Here is a 27,114-nt window from a genome sequence, read left to right on the forward strand (position 1 = left end):
GGCAGCTTATAGAGAATATAACCTAGAGAATATAGCCTAGTAACTTATTTATGTCTCTTTAGAAGCACAGTAATCTTTATAATATCAAGATTTTAAGCATTCTTTTCTGTTTCATTCATTTCAAGTCAGTATCTAGTGACCCCTGAAGTCATCAATCACAACTATCTAGCTCGTTCGAGATTCGGAATTCATTATAAGAATTTTCTTCTCTGTTGTAGCAGTAACGAAAAGGTTTTAATATTATCTGAAATAAAAGCTATCAAATAACGATGTCTGACAAAAGCGGAAATAAAGGTAAGCTCTAGCAGATGGGAAATGTTTTCCATTAAATTCATAACCCTTCTATTCGCTTTAAGATGTTATCAGTGAGGAGACGATGGCTCGTATCGAAGAGATAAATGAAGGACGTCGCAAAATGGAGGAACGTATTGACGAGTTCGCAAAGGATCTCCACCAAATATTTACTTTTATGCGTGGATCCCCTAAGATTGATTCGGAGTCGAAGGCACTCAATGATCCACAACACTTGAATATGACGTTGGTACCGACTGAAACAGATACACCTTCCGAAGCAACTGACACAAACATACCTTCTAACATAACTTATACAAATATACCTCACGACAAAACTGATTTAGGTACACCTTTTAAAGAAACTGATACAGATACTCCCTTAACCGTAGTTGATATAAATATATCTCCCACCACAACTGATACAAGTACACCTCTTAAAAAAAATCATAAAAATATATCTTTCAAAAAGATTGATAAGAAAATACCTTCCAACAAAACTGAAATAGATATATCTTACATATATATGATAAATACATCTTACAACACAACTGGTAAAGATATATCTTCCAACACATCGGATACAAATATACCATCCAAAACAACTGATAAATTTATATCTTTCGACAAGAGTGATATAATTATACCATCCAAAACAATTGATAAAGATATATCTTACAACAAAACTGATACAACTATACCATCCAACATAAGTAATACACATATACCTTCCAACGTAAATGATATAAATAATCCTTCCAACAAAGCTGATATCAATATACCTTCCAACACAACTGATACAAATATTCATTCCAACGACAATGATATGAATATACCTTCCAACATAACTGATACAAATATTCATTCCAATGACAATGATATGAATATACCTTCCAACATAACTGATATAGATATATCTTTACACTCAACTTATACAAATATACCTTCCAACAAAAATGAAAGAAATATACCTTCCAACATAACTGATACAAATATACCTTCCAACAAAAATGATCTAAATAGACACTCCAACAAAACTGATACAAATATACCTTTCAACACAATTGATATAAATATACCTTCCAACAAAAATGATATAATTATACCATCTAAAACAACTGATAAAGATATATCTTCCAACAATAATGATATAATTATACCATCCAAAACAATTTATAAAGATAGATCTTCTAACAAAAATGATATAATTATACCATCCAAAACGATTGATAAAGATATATCTTACAACAAAACTGATACAACTATACCATCCAACATAAGTAATACACATATACCTTCCAACGTAAATGATATAAATAATCCTTCCAACAAACCTGATATCAATATACCTTCCAACACAACTGATACAAATATACATTCCAACAAAATTGATCTAAATTTACCTACCAACATAACTGATACAAATATTCATTCCAACGACAATGATATGAATATACCTTCCAACATAACTGTTATATCTTCCAACAAAAATGATCTAAATATACAATCTAATACAACTGATAAAAATATATATTCCAACGAAAATAATCTAAATAAACACTCCAACACAACTGATACAAGTATACATTCCAACGAAAATGAAAGAAATATACCTTCCAACATAACTTATACAAATATATCTTCCAACGAAAATGATCTAAATAGACACTCCAACAAAACTGATACAAATATACCTTTCAACACAATTGATATAAATATACCTTCCAACAAAAATGATATAATTATACCATCAAAAACAACTGATAAAGATATATCTTACAACAAAAATGATATAATTATACCATCTAAAACAACTGTTAAAGGTATATCTTATAAAAAAACTGATATAAATACACCTTTCAACAGAAAAGATATAAATTTACGTTCCAAAAGCAATGATATAGCTATAACTTACATATATTTTATAAATACATCTTACAAAAAAACTGATAAAAAGAAACCTTCCAACACATTTGATAGAACTACACCATCCAACAAAACTGATAAAATCAAACCATCCAACACATTTGATAGAACTACACCACCCAACAAAACTGAGAAAAAAAAACCTTCCAACACAACTCATACAAATATACTTTCCGACAAAAAGACTATTACAAATCGACCTTCTAAAACAACTGATTTGGAGACGAGGACTGAGCGCTCCAGATCTCTTTGCCGTTCGTTGAAAGCAATTCGTGACTGTGAAGAAACGCATGAACAACTATGGGACCGAAATAAGAATCCCGAAATAAGGAGACCGAAAGCTTGGAGATCCACGTCGGTTCCTCGGAGGAAACGGCCACAGTGGAGCAGATTGTCGAATTCTTATTCCACGGATGCGGGGATGAGTAACATTTGGTAGTAGATCAGGACCCGTACCAATGATGTCTAAAAAAACGTACCTTTTATACGGAAATAAGGAACTAGTCTTCAAATCAAGCTATTACCTTTTTGAAATCCTTATAAGATATCAAGCAATAAGGTGTAAATAAAATGTTAAATAAACCAAATATTATCTTCAGGAATATCATTTTGAGCATCATGGGGAGTATCATCGGTAACTGTGCCAAAAATGCCTTTGCTACTAGTATTTTTATCTCAGTGTGCTATGTCTCTCTCTGTGTGTGTGTGTGTGTGTGCTGGTTGATGCGTGTGCATGTGATCTGGTGGCTGCGATTAGAAAATGATTTACACCTATGACAGAAATCCGGGAGAACTGCAAACTGGTTAAAGGAAAACGAAGGTTGAAGAAGCTGCCATCGAGCAGGACAACACGAAGAAGCAGAATCAGAAATATTCTTGTTCTAGGCAATAACACATTTTATTATTATTAATGTTAATGTCGCCTCTGGGATGGCACTAACTCCCGGCTATACATAAAAGCCTCTTATTAATAAGAAATTGCCATAAACTATACGGTCCTGTGTGTGTGCACTGAAAACAAAAGAGCTTGAAGCCAATTCTAAGTCTTTTGTGTTTTGAAAATAGTAAAGATCAAGTGTGTTTTGCAGATGATAAAATATCCTAAGGCTGGTTAAATTATTTGGTTTGCATTCTTACACCTCGCATTACCCGAGACATAACTTTTTTCTTTCAGTGACTCCAGGCTTGGGTAAGCAACAGCTGGTGAGGGTGTGAGAGGATAGGGACACTGACTTGGAGAATGGGGTGGCGAGATCCCCAGCCGGCAAGCCAACAAGGCTGAGAGAGACAGAGAAAAAGATAGAGAGAGAAATATAGATAGAGAGAGAGGGAAGCTTTTAGAAACAGCTGGAAGAAGAAAGTCGCTCCTTTTACGCTGCTTTCCCCCTAGCCCCAACTACTTCTCTTCCGCTCTCCCGCTCGCGGTTGGCCTTGCACTGAGAGTAAATCAAGCGACGCTCCACATATTTCAGTGAGTTGAAAACCAGTAATAAAGTACAAAGCTCACTGCCAGCTGCAGCTCACCAACGCACACACACATAGCCACATATGGAACCAATGCCCCGCCGAGTGCTCTCTCAGTCACGTTACGTTGCCTGGCCCTTCCTCTTCGTCCTCCCTCGGTTCTGTGTTGCTTGGTGGTTGTTGTTGCTGCTGCAGAAGCTTGCACGCGCGAAAATGCAAAAAAATTCAGGAGCGGATTCAAGGACTCTCAGGGTGATGGGGCCTAACCGTTACGCCACTTCTATTTTTGCAAAATATTAAGGAAGAAAATGTGATAATTTTATTACTTAGTTTAAAATATGAATATAAATGACAAATAATATAAATTTTTGTTGTTTGTTACACACCTGTGTCCTTATTCCCCCCTTCTGACTCCTTTGCCCCCTCTCTTTTTTGCCGCTCCTGTGTTGTTTGCTAGGCTCAAAACATGCGCGCCTAACAAACCAAAAACAAAATGCCGGTTTAACTTTTACGTTCTTTGCGTATACGTAATACGCCTTCTCTGGCCGCAGTTGCTGCCGCTGCCTCTGCCAGCGCCGTTTGTTGGGGAGAGATGACAGAAGGAGCGAGAGAGACAGAGAGTGGAAGAGAGCGGCGCTCAGCAAGCCGCTAGTTGCTTTTTGTCTGATTGGAGCTACTACTAAAACTCCTCTGCCCAGTGCACAATGTATGCCTGTTGTTGTAGTTTTTGCTGTCTTTGGTGTTTGGTGTGTTTTTTTTGTTGGTGCAAGTTCTTGTTCCTTTTCTTCCATCTGCACTATATTCGTACACCACACACACACAAACACACAGGAGTACAGCATGGGGCAAAGGTATAGAAATCTGTTTTTAAATGTTTAAAGTTTCATTTAATCAACTTTATTACAATATTAAAATGTTTCGTTTATTATTTGAATTGGATAAATGTATACTAATATGTTTTTAATTCCCACGAATTATATATTAAATTACAAACAAAAAACTTACCAATGAAATTTTAAATTAAATTGCAATTTATTCCCTAGACTCGTACTTAGCCACTGCTATTTTGGGCGCGAGTGTCCCTGTGGAACTGCATTTGCGGACGCAGTTGGCGACGTTGTCGTCCGTGGGATTTCCCCGCAGTTGGACTTCGGTGATGCTCGCGCGAGGACGTCTGTCTCCTGCTTTCCGTTTTCAATTTCCAGGCGTACGGCGCGGTAAAACAGTGCTACGCAGAGAAGAGCTAAGAGCTTTCGGTTTGAGGCGCGATCGAAAACACAACAACACCACAACTTGTTGAAACAACAGCAACAACAAACATAACAAAAAAGTTACATTTTATACATGTGCATATAATAATTTTGTGTGTGTGTGTGTGCGGTTCTCCTTTATTTTTTTGTTGTGTGTTGTTTTTGCGATTTTTGTTTTGTGCCAAACTAGTTTCGAAGTCAATTGAATAAATTTTTTTTTTCTGGCGCTCTTGCAGCAGTGGCTAATTTGCTCACAAAATGTCTTTGCCGCTAACTGATCGTCGCTGAAGTGTAAGTGCAAAAGTATGGGGAATACGAAGAACATGCTGAAAAAACTTAAACCGAAGTACATGTAACGAATGCCGCAGGACATTTGCGGTCACGTGGCAGCTGCCACTTGAGGAATAAAAAGCACACCACCCGACCGCAAAGCGGAAAAACCGCCAAAAACTTGACACTTGTGCGTTTAACTAAGTGAGTGCGTCATAATTATCGCGTAGTTATAAGGTTATCGTTCTCCGATTCCAAAGAAAATCACATAAAATTGGGGTAGTATGTCGGAAAGTAAACCCTTTGGCGTTTCTAAATGTTATTTAAAAAAAATTAAACAAAATTTTAATTTTAAACTAAGGGTAGGGGATACCCCATTTCCAAATCTTTGGGAATCTTAGGTGCACTCCTTACAACATCCACATGATCGCAGTGTAAGAAGGCTTGGACAGTTCTGCTTTTAACGCCAGCAGATAGAATGTCCAACCTCATACCAATCGGCCAAGTTCTATACCATTTATTTGAGGCGTAAAATGCCAACTGGTTTTTGGCGTCAACAAAATGAAAACTTTACAAGATTACATATTATGTGTCGTATATTTTCTAAAATTTATGTAGCTTAGTGTATACATATGTGTGAATTTTCTCGGCTCCAAGAATTTCTTATTAAAACTTCCGAACCCTTCCTATATACAATTTCCAACCCTCTTCGCCACCCACTACTAGTCACTACTCCTCCCACGCGTTTCTTTTTCCAAGCGCCCAATGAAGCTTGAAACGCGCTTCTAAGTAATGGCAATCCGCTTTGGCTTTCAAGTTTCTCCTCTACCTTCTTTCTCCCTTCCTGCCACTTTGCATATCTTGTGCTGTATGCCCCTAGGCCTTCTTTTTCATTCCCATAGAGGAACAGTGGAACTGGGGAATAGGAAAGGATGGGAACAAGGAAGCATTCTATGGGAATAATGAAGTTATATATTTATTTATAAAATAAATCGCCTTAAAACTAAAAAAGTTGCTCTGGAATTAAGAAAATGTTTCCATAAATTTATGGCAAGACTCCATAAAAAAAATTGTTTAGGGTTAATTTTTAAATTTTTCTCAGAATTAGGGCGCTTTTTTCGGATTGGTTGTTTTCTTAATTCAAAGACAGATTTGCATATTTTCGCAGGTAAATTTGTCTTTAAAACTATGGCGAATTTACTTACTGGTGTGGTTATTAAATTTGCAGATTTGTTTACGAATCGGTAAAAGCTGGGAAATATTTGTGGAATGCTCTCACAGAGCACAGTGCTTAAAAAAAAAAGTAAGTCTCTACTGTCCATAGCTATTTACTCATAAACTAACTCAATTTTAGATAAAGCATATTTTTATAATATATGTAATCTCAAACGTTCCCAACTGATTATTTTCTTTATTTTTAATGGTCAGTAAGTTCTTATACTAGGAAAAATCTTTTTATGTATTATATAGACTATTTTACAGAACCCTGCTTAATATTTGTTTTTTATTTTCTTTACAGCTCTCAGACAAAACAAAATAAATAATTTATAACAAATAAAACAAAACTTAATTTCAACAAAATGTTGTGCTTAAACCTAATCAATTTTTTTAAATTATTGCTTAATAAAAGCTTGATGAAATACGAATGATTTTAATTGAATACCAAATAGCAGAATACAACGCCACAATACAGAAACAAGGCTGTGCAACCAAAATATCGAAAAATTATAGTGCCACCGAAAAATGTCTTACCACTTAATGTGATTCCAATAAAGCCAAATTCATATTTAAGGCTTTTGTCAAGTCAGCAAAAAAATTATACAAATTCTATGCTGAAGTTATATAAAATCTAAAAAAAACTACCAACTAGCTAAAGTAAAAAAAAAAAAAACCAAAAACTTAAAACTTAAAACGGGATTTTAGCCAAGACTGGAACTACTTTTACTGCTGGAATCTAAAGCAACACAACGAGGACAAAAATGTATTAATTTGAGGTAAGTTGTTGGGTATCTTAAATGCTTAAAAATTAATGTATATTACTGCTTGTGTTAGGTCATTCTTGACTTGTGTCGTACATCCTTTTTTCTTGGTTTATTTTTATTTGCTGCACGCAAGTTTAGCTTGAAATAAAAGCAGTTCTTCTTTTGTGGCTTGGATTAACTAACCACCACAGTTAGCCACTTTATCCGGCTGCTAAGTGGCAAGAAGTGGGGGCCCATCAAGTGGGTGTGGGTGTGGGTGGTAATGTGCGGTATGTTGGTAATAAAAGTTTCATTGACTTTTGCACTAGAGTTGACTTCAATGGCATTTAACTGCCGCTCTTATTTAAAAGGACTTTGCCAACGTATGCACATACAGCATCCTGATTTAAACATCTTTCCCCTTTGTTTTATGTTTAGCTTAAGCTTATTTTATTATATTAAATGATTGAAAGATTGAAAGTATGGTTTTAGGATATGTGTAAGGCTTTCTGATAGAGAGAAAGGGAGCAGAACAGTGTCTTAAATTTAGTAAGCCGACAACTGTTGCTCTTTTCTTATCCATCGATGTGGGCGTATCTAATTAGCATTTTTTTTTCTTTGCCACTTCATCAGCATCCTCCTCACCTTTGTTAAGAAAGTAGTAGCGAAGTTGTGTCATAAAATGTGTGCTTTCCAGTGTCAGAGCAAACATTGTTGCCTCCTCATTAATGATCCTCCTCCTATAGCACAGCCTTTTCCTTTCCCGTCTAACCATCAATTCCATTGGTGAGTGAGTGAGTGGGAAACGAAATTAATCAACAATTTCCGCCATTAAAATAAAACGATAAATTAGCCTGGGATTTAATTTCAACTTCATCAACATTAAATGAGAAAGTATAGTGGGTATGGGTCTTTATCGCATTTTACATACATAGATGTTGGACAAAGGGCTGGCGAAACTTCTTGTAGAATGCGCATAATTAAATTTCAACCTTAGTTTTATATTTGTTTTATATTAGGTTCAAAAAAATAAAAATAATAATAAAATAAAAAAGAAAGTATTCTCGTAAGCAATGAATGAAGTGGAGCATAAATTTAGGTACCTGAATCTTTTGCTTACTACATACTGAATTGGGAAGGCATCCCAAGGTACCTGAATCTTCTGCTGACCACTGAATTGGGAATGCCTCCCCTAGTTCTAACCTTTACCACATGGGGAGTTACCCCTTTTGTGCACTGTGCAAAAATACCTACCACAACCAGGATTTTTAAGCTTTAAAAAGTATGAATTACGATTTATGAGCATGCAAAAAAAGCTTTAGCTTATAAATATCCGCTTTAATATAAATATATCTATTTTTTTAAATTATAGTCGAAAAATGTAAACTAAATTGCATTCTTTTTATGGTTTCTTTTCTTTTAAAAGCAACCTCTGCTCAATTTTAGTGAATTGCTGACTTTCAGCAAACGTTTGACTTTGTCTCGGGTCGATGGGTTCTCTCGACAACTGACATCTGGCGTATATATGTATGTAGAGTGGATAATGTGTAAACATAGCTCTGGTCCAGCTTTTGGTCCCTCACCATTCTCATTCTCAGACAGTGCCTGTGTAAGTCCTGTGTGTCCTGTCCATGGCTCCTCTCTGTTTGCGGCTGCTGTTTGCATGACTTTCATTTTGAAAACATTTTAATTTAAATGAATTTGTGTAATCGCTTCATTTCGTTCTTGTTTTTTGTATTTGTTTTTTTTTTTTTTTGTTTTTGTTGAAATCATTTTTATTTATTGTGCCTGCCAGGCAGGCAGGCGCAACCTCCTGGCTTGTTTGCCTATTTGTCACCCGCTTCTACTACCGCACTTCATCAGCGTGTTGTAAACACTTTTCATTCACTCTGGCTTTCCAGGCGTTGCTGCTGGGAAGTGCAACTTAAAAACTGACAAGAGCAACTTTAAAGAGTTTGAAACTGAGTGTTTAATTAATTTTTAACTGGAAAGCGTGGTGGGAGGTGAACTAGCCAGAAGCTAGCAGACTAAAATTAATGAGATTAATGTTTTAAATACTTAAAAAATTAATTTTAATTTTAATATGAAACTTATTCAAAGATTTTGTTGAATATAAATTATAAAGCGTCTTTAATGAAAATTTAAAAAATTTTTAAAACATAATTTAAAGGCTAAAAGCCTAAGAGCCAGAGGATTACAGTGTTATTTATTTAAAATAATTAATTATAATATGTAACTTACTGTAAGATTTTGTTGAATATTAGTTATAATGCGTCTTTAATTAAAATTGTAATAATATTTAAAACAATATGTAAAGGTTTTTGCAGAGATTTAGAGTCTTACTTATTGCTGAGGCTTTATTTTCCATTTATTAGAATATAATGGGAATTATTTGTTATTTATTGTTTGCTCAGTATTGTTCAATACCATAGAAATGTTGTTTTTAATTGCTTTACTTATTTATTATAAACTTTTTTTTGTTGTGGGGCCTCACAGGTATTTGTTTCAAGTGGCTTTATGTTGGTTTACTCACGGTCCTCATCTCTCGCTCAATGAACTAATGTGTCTAGACGTCGATCGAGTGCAAAACTAAAGTTTGCCCAAAGTTTGACTTCAGTGATTGTTGGGCTTTTAGGAACTGAGGAACGCCCCATCCATTTGTGGTTTGATCACGGCTCGTTGGAGAGGGTTTTCGCGCCACCCAACAATTGTTGGTAGAAAAGGCAAAGAACAGGTGATTGAATGTGGTTTTCGGTATTAAATTTCTTAAATATAGATTATGCCCTTTCAGGATATTATAGTTTTAGTCAAAAAGTTTGCAACAAAGTGAAGGTGTCATTTCCGATAGCATCAACTGGCGAATCAATTTAGACATGCCGGAGATATTGTTTTGTTTTTTTTTTTTGTAATTGCTTAATAAATGTTGATATGTTATAGTTAAAATTATAAAAAAATGGCAAACATTTCTTGATATCTTACATTTTAAAATTTAGTATGAAATTTCTTAATTTTTGGCCGAGTTATGATATTTTTAGGTATTAATATTCCCAAATATTTGCATATAAAATGATGGAGTTTAATTTTTTGATTTTTTGTCTGCTCCGTACAGATGAGCCACGCCCCCTTAGCCGCTATGGTTGGGGGCCAATCGAATGGAACAGAAATTGAACGGCAACGGCAACGGCAACAAAGTGCTTACAAAAAGCTTCTACCACTTTAGATACGTTTGCCCCGGTGTTGGGTGGTCGTAAATTATTATGATTATTGGCAGAGGAGTTAATGTTCAACAATGCCGGGGCGGTAGAGGGTTAAGAGCGCGCTAAGAGTGGGCTAAGAGCTCAGATCAGGCCAATCGGCAACTTGTTAAGGCTTTAGAAGGGTACACTGTGTGAAAGGGATATATATTTCGAAATTTTTAAAATATCTTTTAGATAATGAAGAGTTTTATGGGGTTTTAGACCAAAGCTATTACAGAATTAAGTGATCATAATTAATGATCAGGTTGACATAGTGAAGGTACTATCCATTCTGAATATATAGTATATATTTTTCTTTGTGTACAAATATCTGTACCAACGAGTACATTCGTAAATAAGGCCACAAAACGTGCGGCACGATCGTGAAATTTTTGCTACTGCAAGGAGCGAAGATTCTGTACCGGAGGAAACGGGATCTCGCTGAGGATATCTCTGGCGATTCGCGTAACATTATAAATGACTCTCTGGGTAGGCGGTTCCCGATATCCGCAACAGGCGTTGGAGGAGCATTCATTAAACGGCTGTCATTTGAATTGAACATTCATACAAAAAAGGAGGCGGTTGACCAGAGAGAGGGGTATCCCAGGCAAGGGAGAAAATATGAAGTCTAAGTTCTTTGACTTTATTAGAGCCCCGCAAAGAAATCGAATCGAAGCACAAAGAAAATAAAAACAAATTAAAAAGAGGCGATCTTTAAAAATAAAAAAAGGAAACACACATTTTTAACACCTCAAAAGTAAAGGTAGGCAGACGTGATGAAGCTATTGGATTACAGCGCAGAAATCGACAAAAACCAAAAGCTGAAAAACTGAAAAGCTGAAATGAAAACCGCAGCAAAGCAGAGAGCCGAGTGAGGAGGAGGCTCATTGATAATGATCATCAATGCCATATTTAACGCCATTTAGGCAGCAGGATCGGAATGCCCGGTGGGCAGAGCGAGGCGAAGCGACCAGGTTGGGGCCTGAGACTTGGACTCAGACTCGGACTGGGGATCCAGGAGGGAGTGTCCGAGGGTGTCTGCAGCGAACAATGAAAATGAAATGTAATGGCAATACGTGCATTTATTTATAACGGTGTTGCGGGACAAGAAAACAGTTAACAAAAATAGTTGTCTTTAAAAATTGAGTGAAAATTTAAAAAAAATATAGGTATTTACTTTTTTATTTCTTATGAAACACCTCTTTAAAATAGTTAAATTAATGCTTATATAGATGCTTTTTTAATTTTTTGTCTAATCGGCTTAAGTTAATATTTATAAAAATCAAGATTCGTCTAAATCAGATAAGGATGCACATATATCGATAACGAAAGTCTGATTTGATTTATTGATAATAAGTTTGTGTTGAATATATTGTAAACTTAGATATATTGAAATTTTAAATATCGAAAAATATCTAAATTAATTATATCGATTAAAATATCGATATCATTGAAAAAAACAACAACCACATTGAACATACATATTTCACACAGAATAACAATTTATCGTTAATATAGATTAATCGATTAAATATCGATCTATTATCTAGATATCGATAATAGATCGATATTTAATCGATCTATTATCTAGATATCGATAATAGATCGATATTTAATCTGCCTATTTTTTTTAATGCTAGATCACACATATATCGATTGTGTTGCTATATTGATTTTATTTAATATATTTTTTTCTCCGAGTGCTATCTGGTAAAGGGCACTGTAGACTCGTTCATCTTCCTTGGTCTATCTAACCCCCACTCTTTCTTCTCTCTTTCACAAACTCGCTTTTTCTTCCCGGTTACTTGTTAGCATTTGTGGGCGTCTCAGTCTCAGCTCTCGCAGTCTTCTGCAGATTCTCCCAGAAGAGGATATTTATTTCGTTCTAAACGGACAAAAAGTAAATCAGCTGAAAAAGAGGAAACGTGATGAACTCATTTTGTGTGGAGGAGCAGGCAGGCAGGCAGCTTTTCCAGTCAGTCAGCCAGTTTCCCCTCCAACCTAAGGCCAAAGAGGAAATACTTTATGGGCATTGATAATTCGAGCCATAATGTGCAACGGAATCGACTCGATTTATGTGTGCTGAAGGCGGCTATATATAAAGCTTTCATTTACTGGATAAATGAATAGGGATTTTTTTTTTTGGGAGCCTCTGCTCTCTGAAGAAAAAGTAAAAAAGTTTCAGTATTACTACAGTTATAGAGATACTATAACTTTATACCCCTCCTATACCCTGCATTAAAATGCCGCAACTACTGCTTGACAGAGTATTGGGTATCCAGGAATCCCTCGCTAAGTGGCCTTCAGTTGTTTCTCGGTTGAGTGCTGGTATGCGATGGTATGCAGCGCCTTACACGTCAAGTCAATTAAATGTTGGCTTCCGCAGCTTGGCCAAAGGGAAAGTGTAGCAGCCGTTGTGAGGACTTCCTATAAATTTAGAGACAACACCTGGTTTTTTGAATAAAAATAAATGAAATAATGAGGATCAATTAAATGTTGAAAAGAATAATAACCCATTAGAGTTAGAGTTGTCTAAATGTGCAATTGATTTGGACTCCGTTTCACAAAAACATAAAATTGATTACAAAATCCCCTTGGAAAAGCTCCCCAGTTGCAGCTGCAATTGGCGAGGTGCCAAGTGCTGTTGCTGGAACGTTGGAAAAGTGCGTGTTGTCGCTTGTTAATTAAATTTTAACGCAACGCACTCCTGGTTGGTTCACCCCTGGATGCCAGCATACATAGACACCCAGGGAAACCCCCCGGACCATTGACTTTTGTCGTGTGCGCTTTGTCAGCGCCACTAAGTTTTTGAGTGTTCCCATGGATTCGGGTTGGAGTCGCGACCTGCCTGAGGCTACAAAAAAAAAAAGAGTATATATAGGGACGAAGGATTCATGTCTCGTCCCCCTGTAGTTGTTTTTGTTTCGAAGAAGCGAAAACTTCGATGCTTGAAGGTTTAACGAACTCGCAATGGTTGATGCGAGGGCCACAAACGTCAACGTTTCTTTCTTATTTTGCCTTTGACTTTCACAAGTAAAAAAAAAAAAAGTAGAAAAGCTGTGGAATGACACCCACTGCAAGTGTAATTTTTACGTTTACCCCTAGCTTTGGGCTGGGCTTTCGATAAGGGTTCGGGGCGGGCTTGCAAAGCCCCATGTGAGCTCCCCTGTGCAACACTTGTCTTTATCATGCTGAGTGGAAGTGGGATTCTGACGATGAAGATGACGACGAGATGATGATATTCATTCATGCCCAAGAGCTACTTCTTGGGGAGCATATGTACATAGGAGTACAGGGGTTGGGCATCATTAAAAACAGTGGTAATGGAACAGAAAATGTAAGGCTCTGGTATTAAAACTATATTTTTATGTATTTCAAATTGTGATATTACACTATGTCCAAAATTTCCTTAGAATTATAATTTTCAGGAAGAAGCAGTGGAAATGAAACAGAAAATTCACAGATTTGGCGCCCAACTAGGGGCTAGTTGTAGGTGGCTCCGGTATTACAAAATATATTTATTTATTTTAAAATAAGATATAATTTATGGTCAACATTTACGTAGAATTACAATTTTGAGGTAGAAACACTAGAAATGGAACAGAAAATGCACAGATTTGGCGCCCAACTAGGGACCTAAAATATTTATTTTTCTCATTTTGAGACGATGATAATATTCCTTCAATTATAAGTAAGTAAGTATATAAGCGTAGAAACAATCAAAATGGAACAGAAAATTTAAAATGGAGACGATGATAAGTTTTTAAGAGCTAGCAGAGGATCAGTGGAAATGGAACATAAAATGGAACACTGTCAAGATTTGGCGCCCAACTAGCACCCTTTGTCTTCCAAGGAAAATAAATCTCTCATTTAAGCCCTGCATAATTCACATCTTTTGACCATTGACGACTGGGAACAGAGCTCCTAAGACCCGGTTAATGACCTTCCCAGGCCCCACGAAAAAAAAGAGGAACTCCGCCCACAACCCCCACATGGGTCCAAGAAATTATGCACAAAGTAAAAGGCGCTCGAGTGCACAAAAAATAAAGAAGATGAAGCTGCGACTTGGACTGGGACTGGGACTGGGCGACTGGGATTCAGATGCAGAATCATTTTTCTCTCTAGACGATGAGAGGGGAAGGTGACCCCTGCCCAATGCGTGGCATGTGGCATTGTCTTGTGACGCGTTTCTGGAGAGGACAAAAAACAAGAAAAATAAATAAAACGGGGAAAACAATGGACTTGGGGAATGTCCCTTCAAACTCAAATCCTCAGCCATGTGATTATGTGGAGCATGTGATGGTTGAGTGTAGTTGGCTTTTAACAAAATTACAAAACAGGGAAAAGTAAATGCTTTCTCTGAGCAAAGAGAGAAGTCTTTTGCCCAGTCTAAAGCATTTTAATTTTTCTAGTTTAAAAAATCAAACATCTTTAAGTGCAGCTTCAAGGCAACTCCCAGAGCAACTAAATCGAAGTCAACTTCAATGGGTAAAACCTGAAGAAAAGGAAGCTTGTGTGCGAAAAAGTGAAAGCCAAGCTATTGACAAAATGTTCAAATGAAAACGACACTTTAGCATGCGCAGAATCCACAGTTTTTGTAGTGAAAAAAAGGCGAGAGAGAAAGAGGGAGTGCGGCTAATGCCTGCCCTAAAAGATGCTAAATAAAATCAGGAGTCAAAGGATGCACACACACAAGGATGCAGTTTATCGGGCAATGTAGAATGAATAACATGAGGAGCTTGCAACGGGGGGAAATTTAACAGGGAGGCACATAGTGCCTGCTATTATACCAACTTCATCATCATCATCATCATCATCATCATCATTATCTTTAGTGTCGTTAGAACGATATCACTTTCCTAGGTATACAAAAGTGCATATCCTGACGACTTCCTCGTTCATTGCAACGCTGATGATGCTGTCGTTGTGATATGTGGCACCATATATATATCTGAATTTAAGAAATTTTGTGAAAGTTTTAAGCTGCAAAGGTTTTTAGGAGACTTTTTTATACAGTAAAAATACAGTCTCTAAATGGGTAAAGCCTTGAGGAACTTGAAAAAGGAATTCTTGTATTAAAATTAACTAGATTTTTTAAATAACAATTAACAAACAAACATCATACGTTGGAAATACATTCAAGAACTGGCTGCCAAGTCGTTAAAATATCTCTGGCCTCTAGAGTCGCCTTTATGTTGATACATATTTCGCACAGCTGATGGCGAAACAATTTCGAAATATGTTTTCTAATTACTTGTTCGCACTCGGGCCATAAACGGAGGGGAGTCCAGGCAAACGGCGGAGGAAGTCTGAGTGAATTGGCGACATATAAATGCAAAATGCAAATATGATAAAAGAACATGCCACACTCTCTCTAGCTGGGGGCAGCCGCCTTGGGTTGATGGTGCTGTTGCACTTGCTGCTGCTGCTTTGCAGGCTCAGCATATAATTATCGCAATGCGTTTTCTGTTTGTTGCTGTTGTTCGGAGGGAGCCGCCATTGTGGCAAAAAAATGAAGAAGTAATAATAATAAAAAACACAAGCCACACAGTCACTTGAAAACGGGGGTTATTCACTCATAAAGGAGTCTTTAAATTACAAATAATTATTATAGAGAAAGCATTTTAAAATTATATTTTTATCAGTTTTATTGGTTAAGTTAAGTAAAATAAACAAAATAAGTAAGAAATTAATGATAAATATGATTTATAAAAAAAAAAACGAAAATTTAACAAGGAAAATTCCTAGCGAAATGTTAGTAGGCATTTGTGGCTATGCAATGTTGCTAGCAGCATGTGTTGCTGTTCGATGTTGATAGAAAGTTGTGTTGCCGGGCCATGTTGCTTGTGCTGCGGCCAGTATTGCTAGCAGAATGTGTTGCTAGGAGCATGTGTTGCCTAGCATTGTTCCTAGCAGCATGTGTTTCTGTTCAATGTTGATAGAAACATGTGTTGCCGGGCCATGTTGCTAGAAGCACGTGTTGCTGGGCAATGCATGCAGAGCAACAAAAAGAATATTTATAAGATGCGTAACGCCCAGACATATAGAAGCAAATGCTTTTAAACGAATCAAAAAGTGAAAGTTTCTTGCAACATGCATTGGTAGATATCCTTAACAAAGTCAGAAGCTAACGAAAAGCAATTTTCTTCAAGCTTTACTTTATAATATAAGCCAGAAGCTTACAACTTGTTTAATAAATATACCAGAACAAGCACATCTCCCCCAACATATGGTTAATGGCTGCATGAACTGAGAGAATTGCCGGAGACAAAACCAAAGTTTGCAAACTACAAAAAAAAAAATAAATAAATAACACACACAGAGGGAGAGTTATGCAGTGAATAAAAGGTAACACAGCCACGCATTTCGCATTTAAAAATTCGAATAAGTGGGTTGAAGCTAGTACAAACAGAAAGTTTATCCTCGGATCCGGAAGCCCAAGGGTTGGCTGTTCTTACCCCTAAACAGGTGTAGGGAGTGGAGGAGAACCTCGACAGGGGTTGCCAGATACCAGCGGCGGGAGGTGCTCCTTGTTCACGAGTCAGGGGAAAATAGGAATATACACTTGCCCAGCATTTCGAGTGGCTTGCTCCCTGCTGCTGACTTCGATGCAAGCACACACCCACTTTCATCCTGTCGTCCTTTCGTCCCCTCAGTTTGCCATTGTCGTTGTTGTATCTGACTGTTGACAATGTCATGCGTTAGCGTTAGGGTTTCTTGATGTTTTTCCCCCAGAAGCTGGAAGCCCTTAATCTCCTTAAAGCCCTCTACTCCTCCACTCCTTTAGCTGGCCCACCTTTCCCGGGGACCTCAAATGCAAACAGAGCTTTAAAATTCAAGGAGTAACGCGGTGGAACTTGGTGGGAAGAAAGAGTCAACATGAGTTGGGATCCATTCAATTTGTTGAGTTGCTAAATTTAGACGCTAATTTGGGGACCTGCTGTGCCATCGAGATCGTGTCTAGCTCTCAGACTGGGCTCGGCTTACGGAGAGAAGCAGCGAAGAATTGAGAGCTGAGAAGAATCAGAGAGATGCTGAGAGAGATAGGTAGAGAAAGCGAAAAACAGGAAAGAGGGCTTCAGAAAAACAGTCTCGATTCTGAGATACCTTTTACTTAAAAGGATTTCGCTTAGCTTTGGCTTTTGTAACCTCTAAGAAAAAGCTGCTGGCTAGATCAGATTGGCTGTTGATGCAAGAATATTTAATCTTCGCTTGGAAGAGTTAGAAACCTGTATAACTTTTTAAGCGCCCTACAGGGTATTTGAAATAAAAACCAGAACCCGGCTGGACCTCTTCTCAAATTACAAACTGAATTTCAATCTGCTACCTCAATGAATCCTTGGGCATATCCACTCAATGCATAGATTGCTGGCCTTATGAAAGCCAAGTTTATTACAGTCTCTGGATCATGAGCTTAGGTTCTTAAGGGTTATTGCCAAAGTCATCAAGTACTTGATATATTTTTGATTTGATGGGAAGAGAGTGAGAGAGAGAGAGAGACTTAACCTTCTTAGCAGCCTCATCAGCGACAGCTGCTGTGCCTCCAAGCATCCCCAGGTACCTCGTCTCATTTAAGGCCAACTCATTTCTTGGCCAGCTTGCGTGCTTTTTCAATTACCGCTCGGCCAGGTCTTTGAAGCGGGTCTCTGCTACAAAAAATAAGAAAGAAAAAAAATCGGAAACCCTTTTTGCTGTCCATTATATGCCGTCGTCCTCGCAAGGGGCCCAGACTCTCCGATGAATTAGCGGCAATTAATCACAGCGACATGTGGATTGTGGCAAGGAATGTCAGGGATTCTTGGCTAAAAACTACCAGCAACTAAAGATTATATTATATATATTTATATATTTCATAATTTAAATTATAATTTTTATACAATTTACTTACAGATCTTTGCTTTTGCGGCCACAACATGAGCCATGGAGAGCCTGGGCTTGGGCAGCAGGCGCAACAACGGCGGCAACTCCGCCGCCACGCCCACGGTTCCGTCGACGGCCGGGGGCGGTGTGGGAAAGGTTTTGGTCCACTCGAAGCTAAAGACGCAGCCGCAGCAGCAGCTCTCCAATCAGAACTATTATACGCAGCAGCAGACGCAGCTGCAGCGTCTTAAGCAGCAGCAACAAAAGCTGCAACAACAGCAGCAGCAACAGCAGCAGCATCAGCAACATTGCCTTCAGTTTCCGCCTCCGCCGGATTACCCACCACCGCATACCGCAGCTACTGGCTCCACCCAGAACCGACGTCAGCTACTGCCCCGATATCCCGATCCCGATCCGGATGCCATCGAGGTCTGCAATGATCCCAGGCAGGAGACCTCGCCGCATCACCTCGAGCAGCTGGCGGCGCGGCACAGCAAGAGCCTGGGCCGGCTGCAGAGCTCATTATTGGCCCATCAGACGCATCATGACTACTCGTATGCCTACTATGAGCCCGGTGCCGCCATGAGGCACTCGCCAGGAACAAGTGCAGCCTCTGCAGCTGGGGCTGCTCCAACAGTGGACAGTGGCTCCTCCTCCCCCTCCTCCACCGCAGAGACAACACCACCACCCCCGCCCAACTCCATACGAGCCCTGCTCTCCAAGGGCAAAAAGAACAAGCAGCTCGTAAGTCCCGCCACTTTGCAGTCATACCAGACGCGCTACCACAAGCTGACCAGTGCCAGGGCAAGGGCACCTGGCCAGAGCGAGAACTTTTACGAGGAGATCAATGCGGCTACCACCACCACCAGCAGCAGCGCCATCACCACCTCCTCGTTGCAGAGCACCGTGGGCTCCCAGTCGGCGGGATCCTTGGGCCAAACCCTGGTGGAGGAGGAACTGCGACGGGTGCAGAGTCGGCATCACAAGATTCTCGGCGAGCTGAATCTCAGTGTGGAGGCCATGCTGATGCCGGAGAGTCCGCCCAAGTCGATGGAACAGCAGCCGGCAGCGATCACCGGAGCACAGCCACAACCCGAGCCCAGTGTGAGTGTAACGGCGGCCAGTGGACAGCCACCGAGCATACTGGCTCGTCTCACCTCCGCCTCGGCGGATAATATCTGTGATAGGAGCGAAGGAGGAGGAGGAGGAGCAGGAGGAGGTCGTAGAGGACTGGCCGAGCAGCTGCTGGCCGCCAGCGCCGACCTGGACAGCGGCTTCAGCGGCAGCAGCGGGGCCAGCTACATAGGAAGCCTGCGTCTCAGCAAGTCCCAGCACATCAAGTGTGCCCGGCAAGCGCCCACGGCGGTCACCCAGAGCTGTCGCTCCTTCCAGCGAGCGGCCACGGTATACGATGAGACGGGTATGGGCATCGGTATGTCCTCAGCTATGGCTTCGGGATCGGGTTCAGGCAGCACCTGTGGCAGCAGCTTCCTGGCCCGCGCCTCCTGCGGCCGGCGAATCCTTAGCTGCGCCAAGATACGGGCTGCCGAGGATCCGGGACCCAACCATCTTCAACGAATCAGTGGACACCAGACAATGCCCGCGGTACAGACGACGGCCACCACGGGCACCGAGTCCAAGGCCAGGAGCTTTTGGAGTCGCAAGGGATGGAGGAAGCTGCCGGGATTTTCAACCTCCACTTCCAGTATCAACGATGCGGGCTTAACAGGTGAGTTTGCTTTGAAAATATATAAAAAGTAGGAGGATTATTTATAAATATTATATATATTCCATATAAATTCTTTATTTTTAATTATTGAGGGAGAAATTCCCAAAAACATGTTTAAAAATGTTTTGAATTTAAAAATGATTTTTATCCGTAGCCCGCCCTCTGGTGGCAATAAAATGTTTCAAGCTTGGCCATAATTTCTTTTATATGCCGCTAGTGGCGCTAGTCTTTTTCGGATAAACCTATTTTACACAACTTATTTTCTTGAATCCGAAAATTTATCCATTGTTTAAATGTGTTTCTTAAATGTTTTTATTTATTTAAAAATATTCATAAAATCAAACAAATCTTTATTTCGCTGTTTTTATTGGGGTCTAGGTTTTTCCGCTAAATGGAACCCTCTTATGTAGCAAAAATATTAGGTAAATTATCCAGGATTTCAATAATATATAAATATGTGTTGAAATAATGATAAATACAAATTAGAGAAATATTATTATTAATTTTAAATAATACTAAAAAAAGGGAATTGTTTAAAAACATAGTGAAAATAAATACAATAATATAAATAGTATTATTGCCTAAATATTATTATTGCTTATATTTAAAAATATTTATAAAGTCAACAAGAGTCACCAAATCTTTATTTTGCTGCTTTTATAATTATTATTATTGGCTTCATGATTTTTCCGCTAGATGGAGCCTTCTCATGTAGGAAACAGATTGGGTAAAATATCATGGTTTTAAAAAATATTTAGATATGTGTTGAAATAATGATAAGAAAATTACAGATAGATGGTTATTAATCAGAATTAATACTAATAATTAAGAAATAATTTAAAAATATAGTGCAAATAACTGAAAACAGAGCAAATAATACCATAAATCACAATAAATATTTTAACAAATATATTTAAACTAGCAATAATAATTAAACCCATCATAAAAATATATTTATTAATTATAATAAAAAGTAACATGTTAAATTATATAAAATATAATATATAAATTTAAATATACATATATTTTATTTTTTATATATTTCAACACATTTAGAAACGTTTTATGTATGTAAATTAATTATTTCTAGCCTATTGGCTTATGTGAAAATTATTTTTGATAAAAAAAAGAGAGGAAAAAAAAAGAAAATCGGTTTATTTGCTATTATCAGAGGCTTCGCATGCGGAGCGAACATCAGTGAGCCGAACGAACCCCAAAGAGGCAATGAGTCTGGTCTTTGGGCACATGCTCCGCTGACTCCAGTCTCGTTTTTTATTTTTTGTGTGTTTACTTATTTTTATTTTTTTGATTTTGCCTACTTACTTCGGTGCGCTGAGCTTCGGGTATGCGATGGAATGGATTCGTGGACGCGGTTTCAGTAGAATCGATCTTGTCGCGGATGCTGCATGCTCTCGTTTAAGCGCGGTCTCAGTGTTGTGTTGTTGTTTTTATGTTTTGTGTGAAAGAAATTCACCTAGAATTTTAACTAAAAGATGAATCGGGAATCGGAATTTATTTAATTTAAAATTTATTAAAAAACAATTAAAAGAGATGGCCTTTCAGCAGCAACAGCAGCAACAACACTTGCTGCGCCGCCATAGCCATCTGGGATTGCCGCATCAGCATGCCGCAGGAGTTGTCCTGCTAAAATGTAGGTGAAGTCTACTAAAAAACATAAATTTTATAATTAATTATGCCGAGACACTAGATCGAATCACAGCCTGAACAAGGCCAAATTAATCAGTGAATCAGCCAGGCCATATCCCATATTCCCCTCGTCATTAGTTTAGAACTATTTCTGTGCGTAATTGTGACTCACTTATAGACCGATTTGTATAGTGTTGCCAAAAATAAATATATATATTTGAGCAGGTTTAAACAAAAACTGAAATTGGACAAAGAAACTTACATTTTTAGAAAGGATTTAAGACCTTAAAAAGTATTTAAATATATTCCTAAGCCTTAAACCCTTTTTTAATAAATATATTTAAGCAATATTCGCTTAACTATTATAAATATTTTATATAATATTAAAAATATTTCAAACTTCAACAAAATTTTATCAGTTTCTTTATCTTTTTTGTTCTCAAAATGTTCGCTCTTTGCATTTATTCCTAGATTCCTTTCAATTATTCATCATTCAAAGTGTGCAAAAAAGAAGTGAAAAAAAAGAGAAAAACGATTTATTATTATTGCACTTTTGTGTTATCATTTTGATTCTCAGTTATTGTCCATTTTGCGATTGTCTGTTGGCTTTTGTGCTCGATGATGTTGATGTTGCTGCTGGATGCTGGATGCTGTGCGTCTCTTGACAGTCATCTGTGGCATTAGCAGCTCGTGTTTGAGTGCGTCTAAGCACTCGTTAATCACGGTCGCCAAGGCGTCTCATTTCCTACTCCTTCTCGTTATTATATTGCCCAGAACACAGCCGCATAGTTCGTTAGCTTAACCCACTAAAGCTATCCTCCCCCGCCTCCTCCTCCTTTGGCATCTGAAGCCAAATCAGGTTGCAAGTTTGTCATGTACAGCACGAAATTCGTGTAGCCTTTGGTGCAATTTTTTTGTAGTTTTCGTTGGCGGCTGCTTAGTGAAAGTACTGCAAACAGAAAACGTTAAAAAAAGCTTACTTAATATATCTCATTTTGGAAACACACCTGGAATGGCAGCAAAAATAAATAAATTACTGGGGCAAAAAACTACACAACGAGGAACAGCGAGACAACACCTTTGTGAATTTGCATAATAACAAGCGCAGCAAGAAAACAATATCTGACCGACAATCGGTTAACTCAACTTATCTCAAATTGTAACAAAAACCGACTAGACAATGCCTGAAAGTCATAGAAAAATATTATGCAGTTAAGTGTATCGATTGTAGATTACTATATATAGTCCGATATGATATATCGAAAAAAATATAATTGCAGTCAATAGCATATCGAAAATGTCATACAGTTTTGTATATCGAATTTATATTGAAAATGTCATCGATGTATTGCAATTTAAACTATCGAAAATAATTAATCGATTTATATTATCGAAAAATATGATTGATTTTAATATTTTCAACCAATAAAACTTCACTACGTTTTTTAATCGAAAATATTATCGCAATTTTAATTATTAAAATATCGCATTGAGTGTTAAAATATCGAAATTATCGAAGAAGAAATTGTGAAAATGGAAAATTTTGAACCAATAAAATATAAACATGTTTTATATATTGAAATTATATCAAAGAACTCATTAAGTTTGATTATCGAATTAAAAAAAAAATCAATAACATAAAACAAACTTAGAAATATGTAGAATATGGACTTATCGGAGTTCATATATAAAATTTCAATTGCTTTTATATACATGAATGTAACATATCCATATGTTATATTATTTATTTATAAAAATTTCAATCTTTTTTATTTTTTCTCTCTATTTCCCTCGTTAAATTACATTACTTTTGTAGGCCATGGGCAAGATGATTAATGGTCAATACTTAGCTGCCGGTGTTGCTTCTGCCCGCGTGCTGTCAATGTGTCGAGGCTCTGGACCCAGTTAGCAACTCCTTGTGGCCTCTTTCAGTTCCCTCCTCTCACACCTCTTATTTTCCTGTCTCGGCACACTCGTCCAATTATCGCTGTCGCTGCCAATTGAAAGCCATAAATTTGTCTAATTTCGGTCCACTATTTTTTTTTTTTTCGGCCAAGCGCCATAAGATCTACGTACATTTGTTTTGGTTTGTGGTGTTGACACGATTAAGCTAGGCCGTCAGGATAGGTGAGGATTTATTTATCAGGCAATATTTATAATATTTTTAAATAATATTTTTAAAGTTGGTTTTAATTCTGATTCACTTCGTTCGGTTTCTTTCTTAAAATAAGGCCGCAATGCAATTGCTTTGTTAGTACATTTTTCATAAGAACAAATTTTACTTAAAAATTTCAGTATAATTCCCAACTGGTTCTAACATCCCTCTAATCAAGTTACGGTTGCCGGCCAACCCTTAGTGGTTTTTTTTTCACTTTTGCATGCAGAGTAGTGTTTCTAAGGCAGACTGGGGTGTACTTACTGGTGTTGTTTTTGGATTTTTAGATTTGTTTACGGATCGGTGGAAGCTGGAAAATATATTAGACGGTTCGAGTGTTAATTCCGACTTGACTTATTGATAAATTGAACTACAGTTACCTTTCCCTAACCTTAACTTCAGCTATTTCTTTTTGGTGTCTGGCTTCTTCGTAGTTTTTCTTGCAAAATGGCATTGTCTAAGCCAAATAGTTGCACAATTCCTTCAGCTCCCATTGACTTCCCAACAGAAATGCGGACAAAAATGCGACAAATTAAATTGGGATCAGGCAAAAAAAGTCTTCTTTCGTCGCCGGTTGCATGCCACAGATCACTTTGTCCGAGATTAATGTGGCAACTATCCGCCACCTACACTTGGAAAAAACCAAGGAAATCCATCGAATTTGGATATTTTTAGAACCATTGATATTATTATTAAACAAAGAAGTGGTTAGAACTTTTTAAATAGAAAAAAACCTTTAAGCAACCTTTCTTTATTCTATTTTTTCTCTATATTATTATTTTGTTTTAATTTTTCGGTTCAACTTAACTCCTCCCCCCCGAAAATCTATTTAGCCCCCTTTTCTTTGGCAACTAATTTGGCTGACGGCCATGCATTTTAGCCGCATTGCGCATACGCACCGTTGACCCAGCCGCTTTACTTTCGTCTCAGAATTCGATACGAAATTCGAATTAGAATCCAAACAACAAACTGGGCCAAGTGAGTATAGATCGGTCCCCTCTCCCCTTCCCCCTTGGCCACCCCTCCACTCATTTGATTTGCCCCACTCTGTCTCCGTTTGGTTAATTAAGTTTTTGTGTTCGGCTGTCAGCAACTGGATTGACTTGAAATAGTTGCAAGCAAATGTGAGGAGGAAAATAAACTAAAGGAAAACTACTACACAAAAAATAATGTGGCTGTGCGCGACGAATGTGTCTAACCAAAAAGCGTATGGCTAGCATTTTGTGGGACAAAACGTTTTTGGCACGCATCTGTTGGTTGACTGTTGACTGTTGGTTGTTGGTTTCTCGACTTGGCCAAGTGCTGGATGCTGACAGTGGGCCGCGGCTGCCGTTGTTGAATTGGTCAACAACATGATTTATGTCCAATCTGTGAGCCTGGGCGTGGCCTAGAGCATTTGAGCCGGAAGCAGACGAGCGCCGGACTGGCTGGCTGGATGGACAGATGGTGGACCCCAGTACGCATGACAGACAGAGCCTCCAGACAGAGATCCCGCAGACAGATCAGAACGCTGGCCATCCAAGGAAGGAGACAATGGAACAAATAAGGCAGCAAACTCTTTGGAATTTTTATGAAAATTAAGAAAAAATTTAGGTACTCGAATGGTGAAGAAGAAAATGTGTACCCCGATGTACAAAACGATATTTGAACAGTATTTATTTTTCATAACATTTTATTTATCGATCTTTTAATCGATTTACTTTGTATAAGTGCGAAACTTTTCGAGATTTATAATTTAATTTTATTCATATTTTATATATTAATTAAAAGATTTAATTTTTACAATTTTATTTTATTTTTTTACAATTTTATTTTATCGATATTTCAATCGACTTGCCCAATTTCCATCTGTAAAGCCACTTGTGTTGGTTTTTTCTTACGATATTATTAGATATTTTAATGTTAAGTGAGATTTTTTCGATATTCCAAATTTTATTATATTAAAATTTGTGATATTTTTCCTCTCGTTTAAATATTTGATTAGATTGAAGCAAAACACACATTTTTTTTCGGTGCATAAGATCAGAAAAATGAAGACAGCCGCTAAAATTTCTTGCTTATTAGAGATATAATCTCTTAAGTTCAGGTTTTTAGTTCGATTTACTTTGTTGCAGCGCAGCGAATGCTGAAAGTCCTCCACGTTAAGTTAAAACCTTTAGTCAGGCTTTTAATTTAGGGACCCTGGAGATTTTTCTATGTTCAGTAACAATAACCCTAAGCTGTCTTTCTGATTTGTCATTTTATAAAAAGAAACTGCTGTCTTGATAATGTTTTTATGCCCTTGCAGGGTATTATAATTTCAATCAGAAGTTAGTAACTTTGTGAAAGAGTCATTCTCGACCGTATAAATCATATATATAATTTATTCTTAATCAGCATTATCAGGCAAGTCTTTCTGGGCTTTTTGGAAAGAAACCAAATTTTACTTATTTAATTAAAAAATTTTAACAAAAAATCACTGGCTTGACACTATAATTCCCAACTAGTTAAAGCATCTTCTGAGTAGTGACCCATCAGAATGTCGAGGTCGAGTTTCAGAGGTAGTGAGTTGGTGTGGTTGTGTGGTAGTGCGGTAGTGGCTACTCTTTCCTAAAAGCCCTGTTACTTGCGTTTCAGTGTACCATCTCTGTTTTGTAGCTTCGTGTTACTGGTTTATTTGCTATTTGAGAAAGAGATGTATGAAACGAGCAGATATCACCGGAGGGAGTTAGAGATTAGAAAAAAGTCAAGGAGTTCGATCAATCAGAGAAAGAACCTAGACAAATGTGAGTACACTAAATATATATTATCCAGCTTGGGGATCTCGTTAACCTTTACATTAAACTATGTTTAAATGAGAAACTTTTAAATTGCTTACGGCAAGGGTATACAAACTTCGGCTTGCTGGAGTTAGCTTATTTTTCTTGTTTTTTTGAAAGAAGAGCTTCTTGTTGGGAAAAGAGATTTGTAAAAAAAAAAATGCAACAAACTAAAATCGAACCGGATGAAACTACCCACAAAATGTATTAAGTGAACCACGCACCACCACAGCTTACAAACTGCATATACATTGCCTATACATATCTATATATGTATATATGTATATTTATGTGCATGTACATATATTGCATAATTGATGGCGACTTGTCGTGGGGGGACGAGAATGGAATGTCCATGTAATAGCATGCCAGGTGTCATAGAGTCATAAAGCTTTTGCAATTTGTGCTAAAGGCCCGCCCAGGCAATGCGGCCAAGTAAAAAAGTGTTATACAGTGGAGACTACGAAAGTAGGGAACAAAAAATGGGTTAAATATGACATGAAGTTAAAAAAGATAAGGTAAAAAAC

The 27,114-nt window shown here is 37.6% G+C and overlaps 2 protein-coding genes across 3 annotated transcripts in view; both read left to right on the forward strand.

The window, feature by feature from the left end:
* The first annotated feature begins 147 nt into the window (after positions 1–147).
* On the forward strand, positions 148–2,794 carry LOC138929268 (GATA zinc finger domain-containing protein 14-like). Its single transcript, XM_070288666.1, has 2 exons — positions 148–294; positions 357–2,794. The coding sequence occupies exons 1-2, from the start codon at positions 270–272 to the stop codon at positions 2,654–2,656; spliced, it is 2,325 nt and encodes a 774-aa protein (XP_070144767.1). The 5' UTR covers positions 148–269; the 3' UTR covers positions 2,657–2,794.
* A 4,317-nt stretch (positions 2,795–7,111) lies between these two features.
* Positions 7,112–27,114, forward strand: part of LOC108083457 (rho guanine nucleotide exchange factor 10) — a 77,146-nt gene continuing 57,143 nt past the window's right edge. The window contains exons 1-2 of one of the 2 annotated variants that reach the window (XM_017179227.3): positions 7,112–7,195; positions 18,289–19,987. In XM_017179227.3, the coding sequence (XP_017034716.1) occupies positions 18,319–19,987 (1,669 nt within the window). In that variant the 5' untranslated portion in view covers positions 7,112–7,195; positions 18,289–18,318. Of the gene's footprint in view, positions 7,196–18,288; positions 19,988–21,544; positions 21,639–27,114 lie in introns of those variants that run through there. The other variant, XM_070287901.1, reaches the window with a different exon arrangement.

This window comes from Drosophila kikkawai, chromosome X (genome assembly GCF_030179895.1).
Source record: "Drosophila kikkawai strain 14028-0561.14 chromosome X, DkikHiC1v2, whole genome shotgun sequence".
Classification (NCBI taxonomy): Eukaryota; Metazoa; Arthropoda; class Insecta; order Diptera; family Drosophilidae; genus Drosophila; species Drosophila kikkawai.

Coding starts and splice junctions, on each gene's coding strand:
- LOC138929268 (XM_070288666.1), top strand. CDS start 270: ATGTCTGACAAAAGCGGAAATAAAG. Junction 295..356: donor TGACAAAAGCGGAAATAAAG/GTAAGCTCTAGC, acceptor ATTCGCTTTAAG/ATGTTATCAGTGAGGAGACG.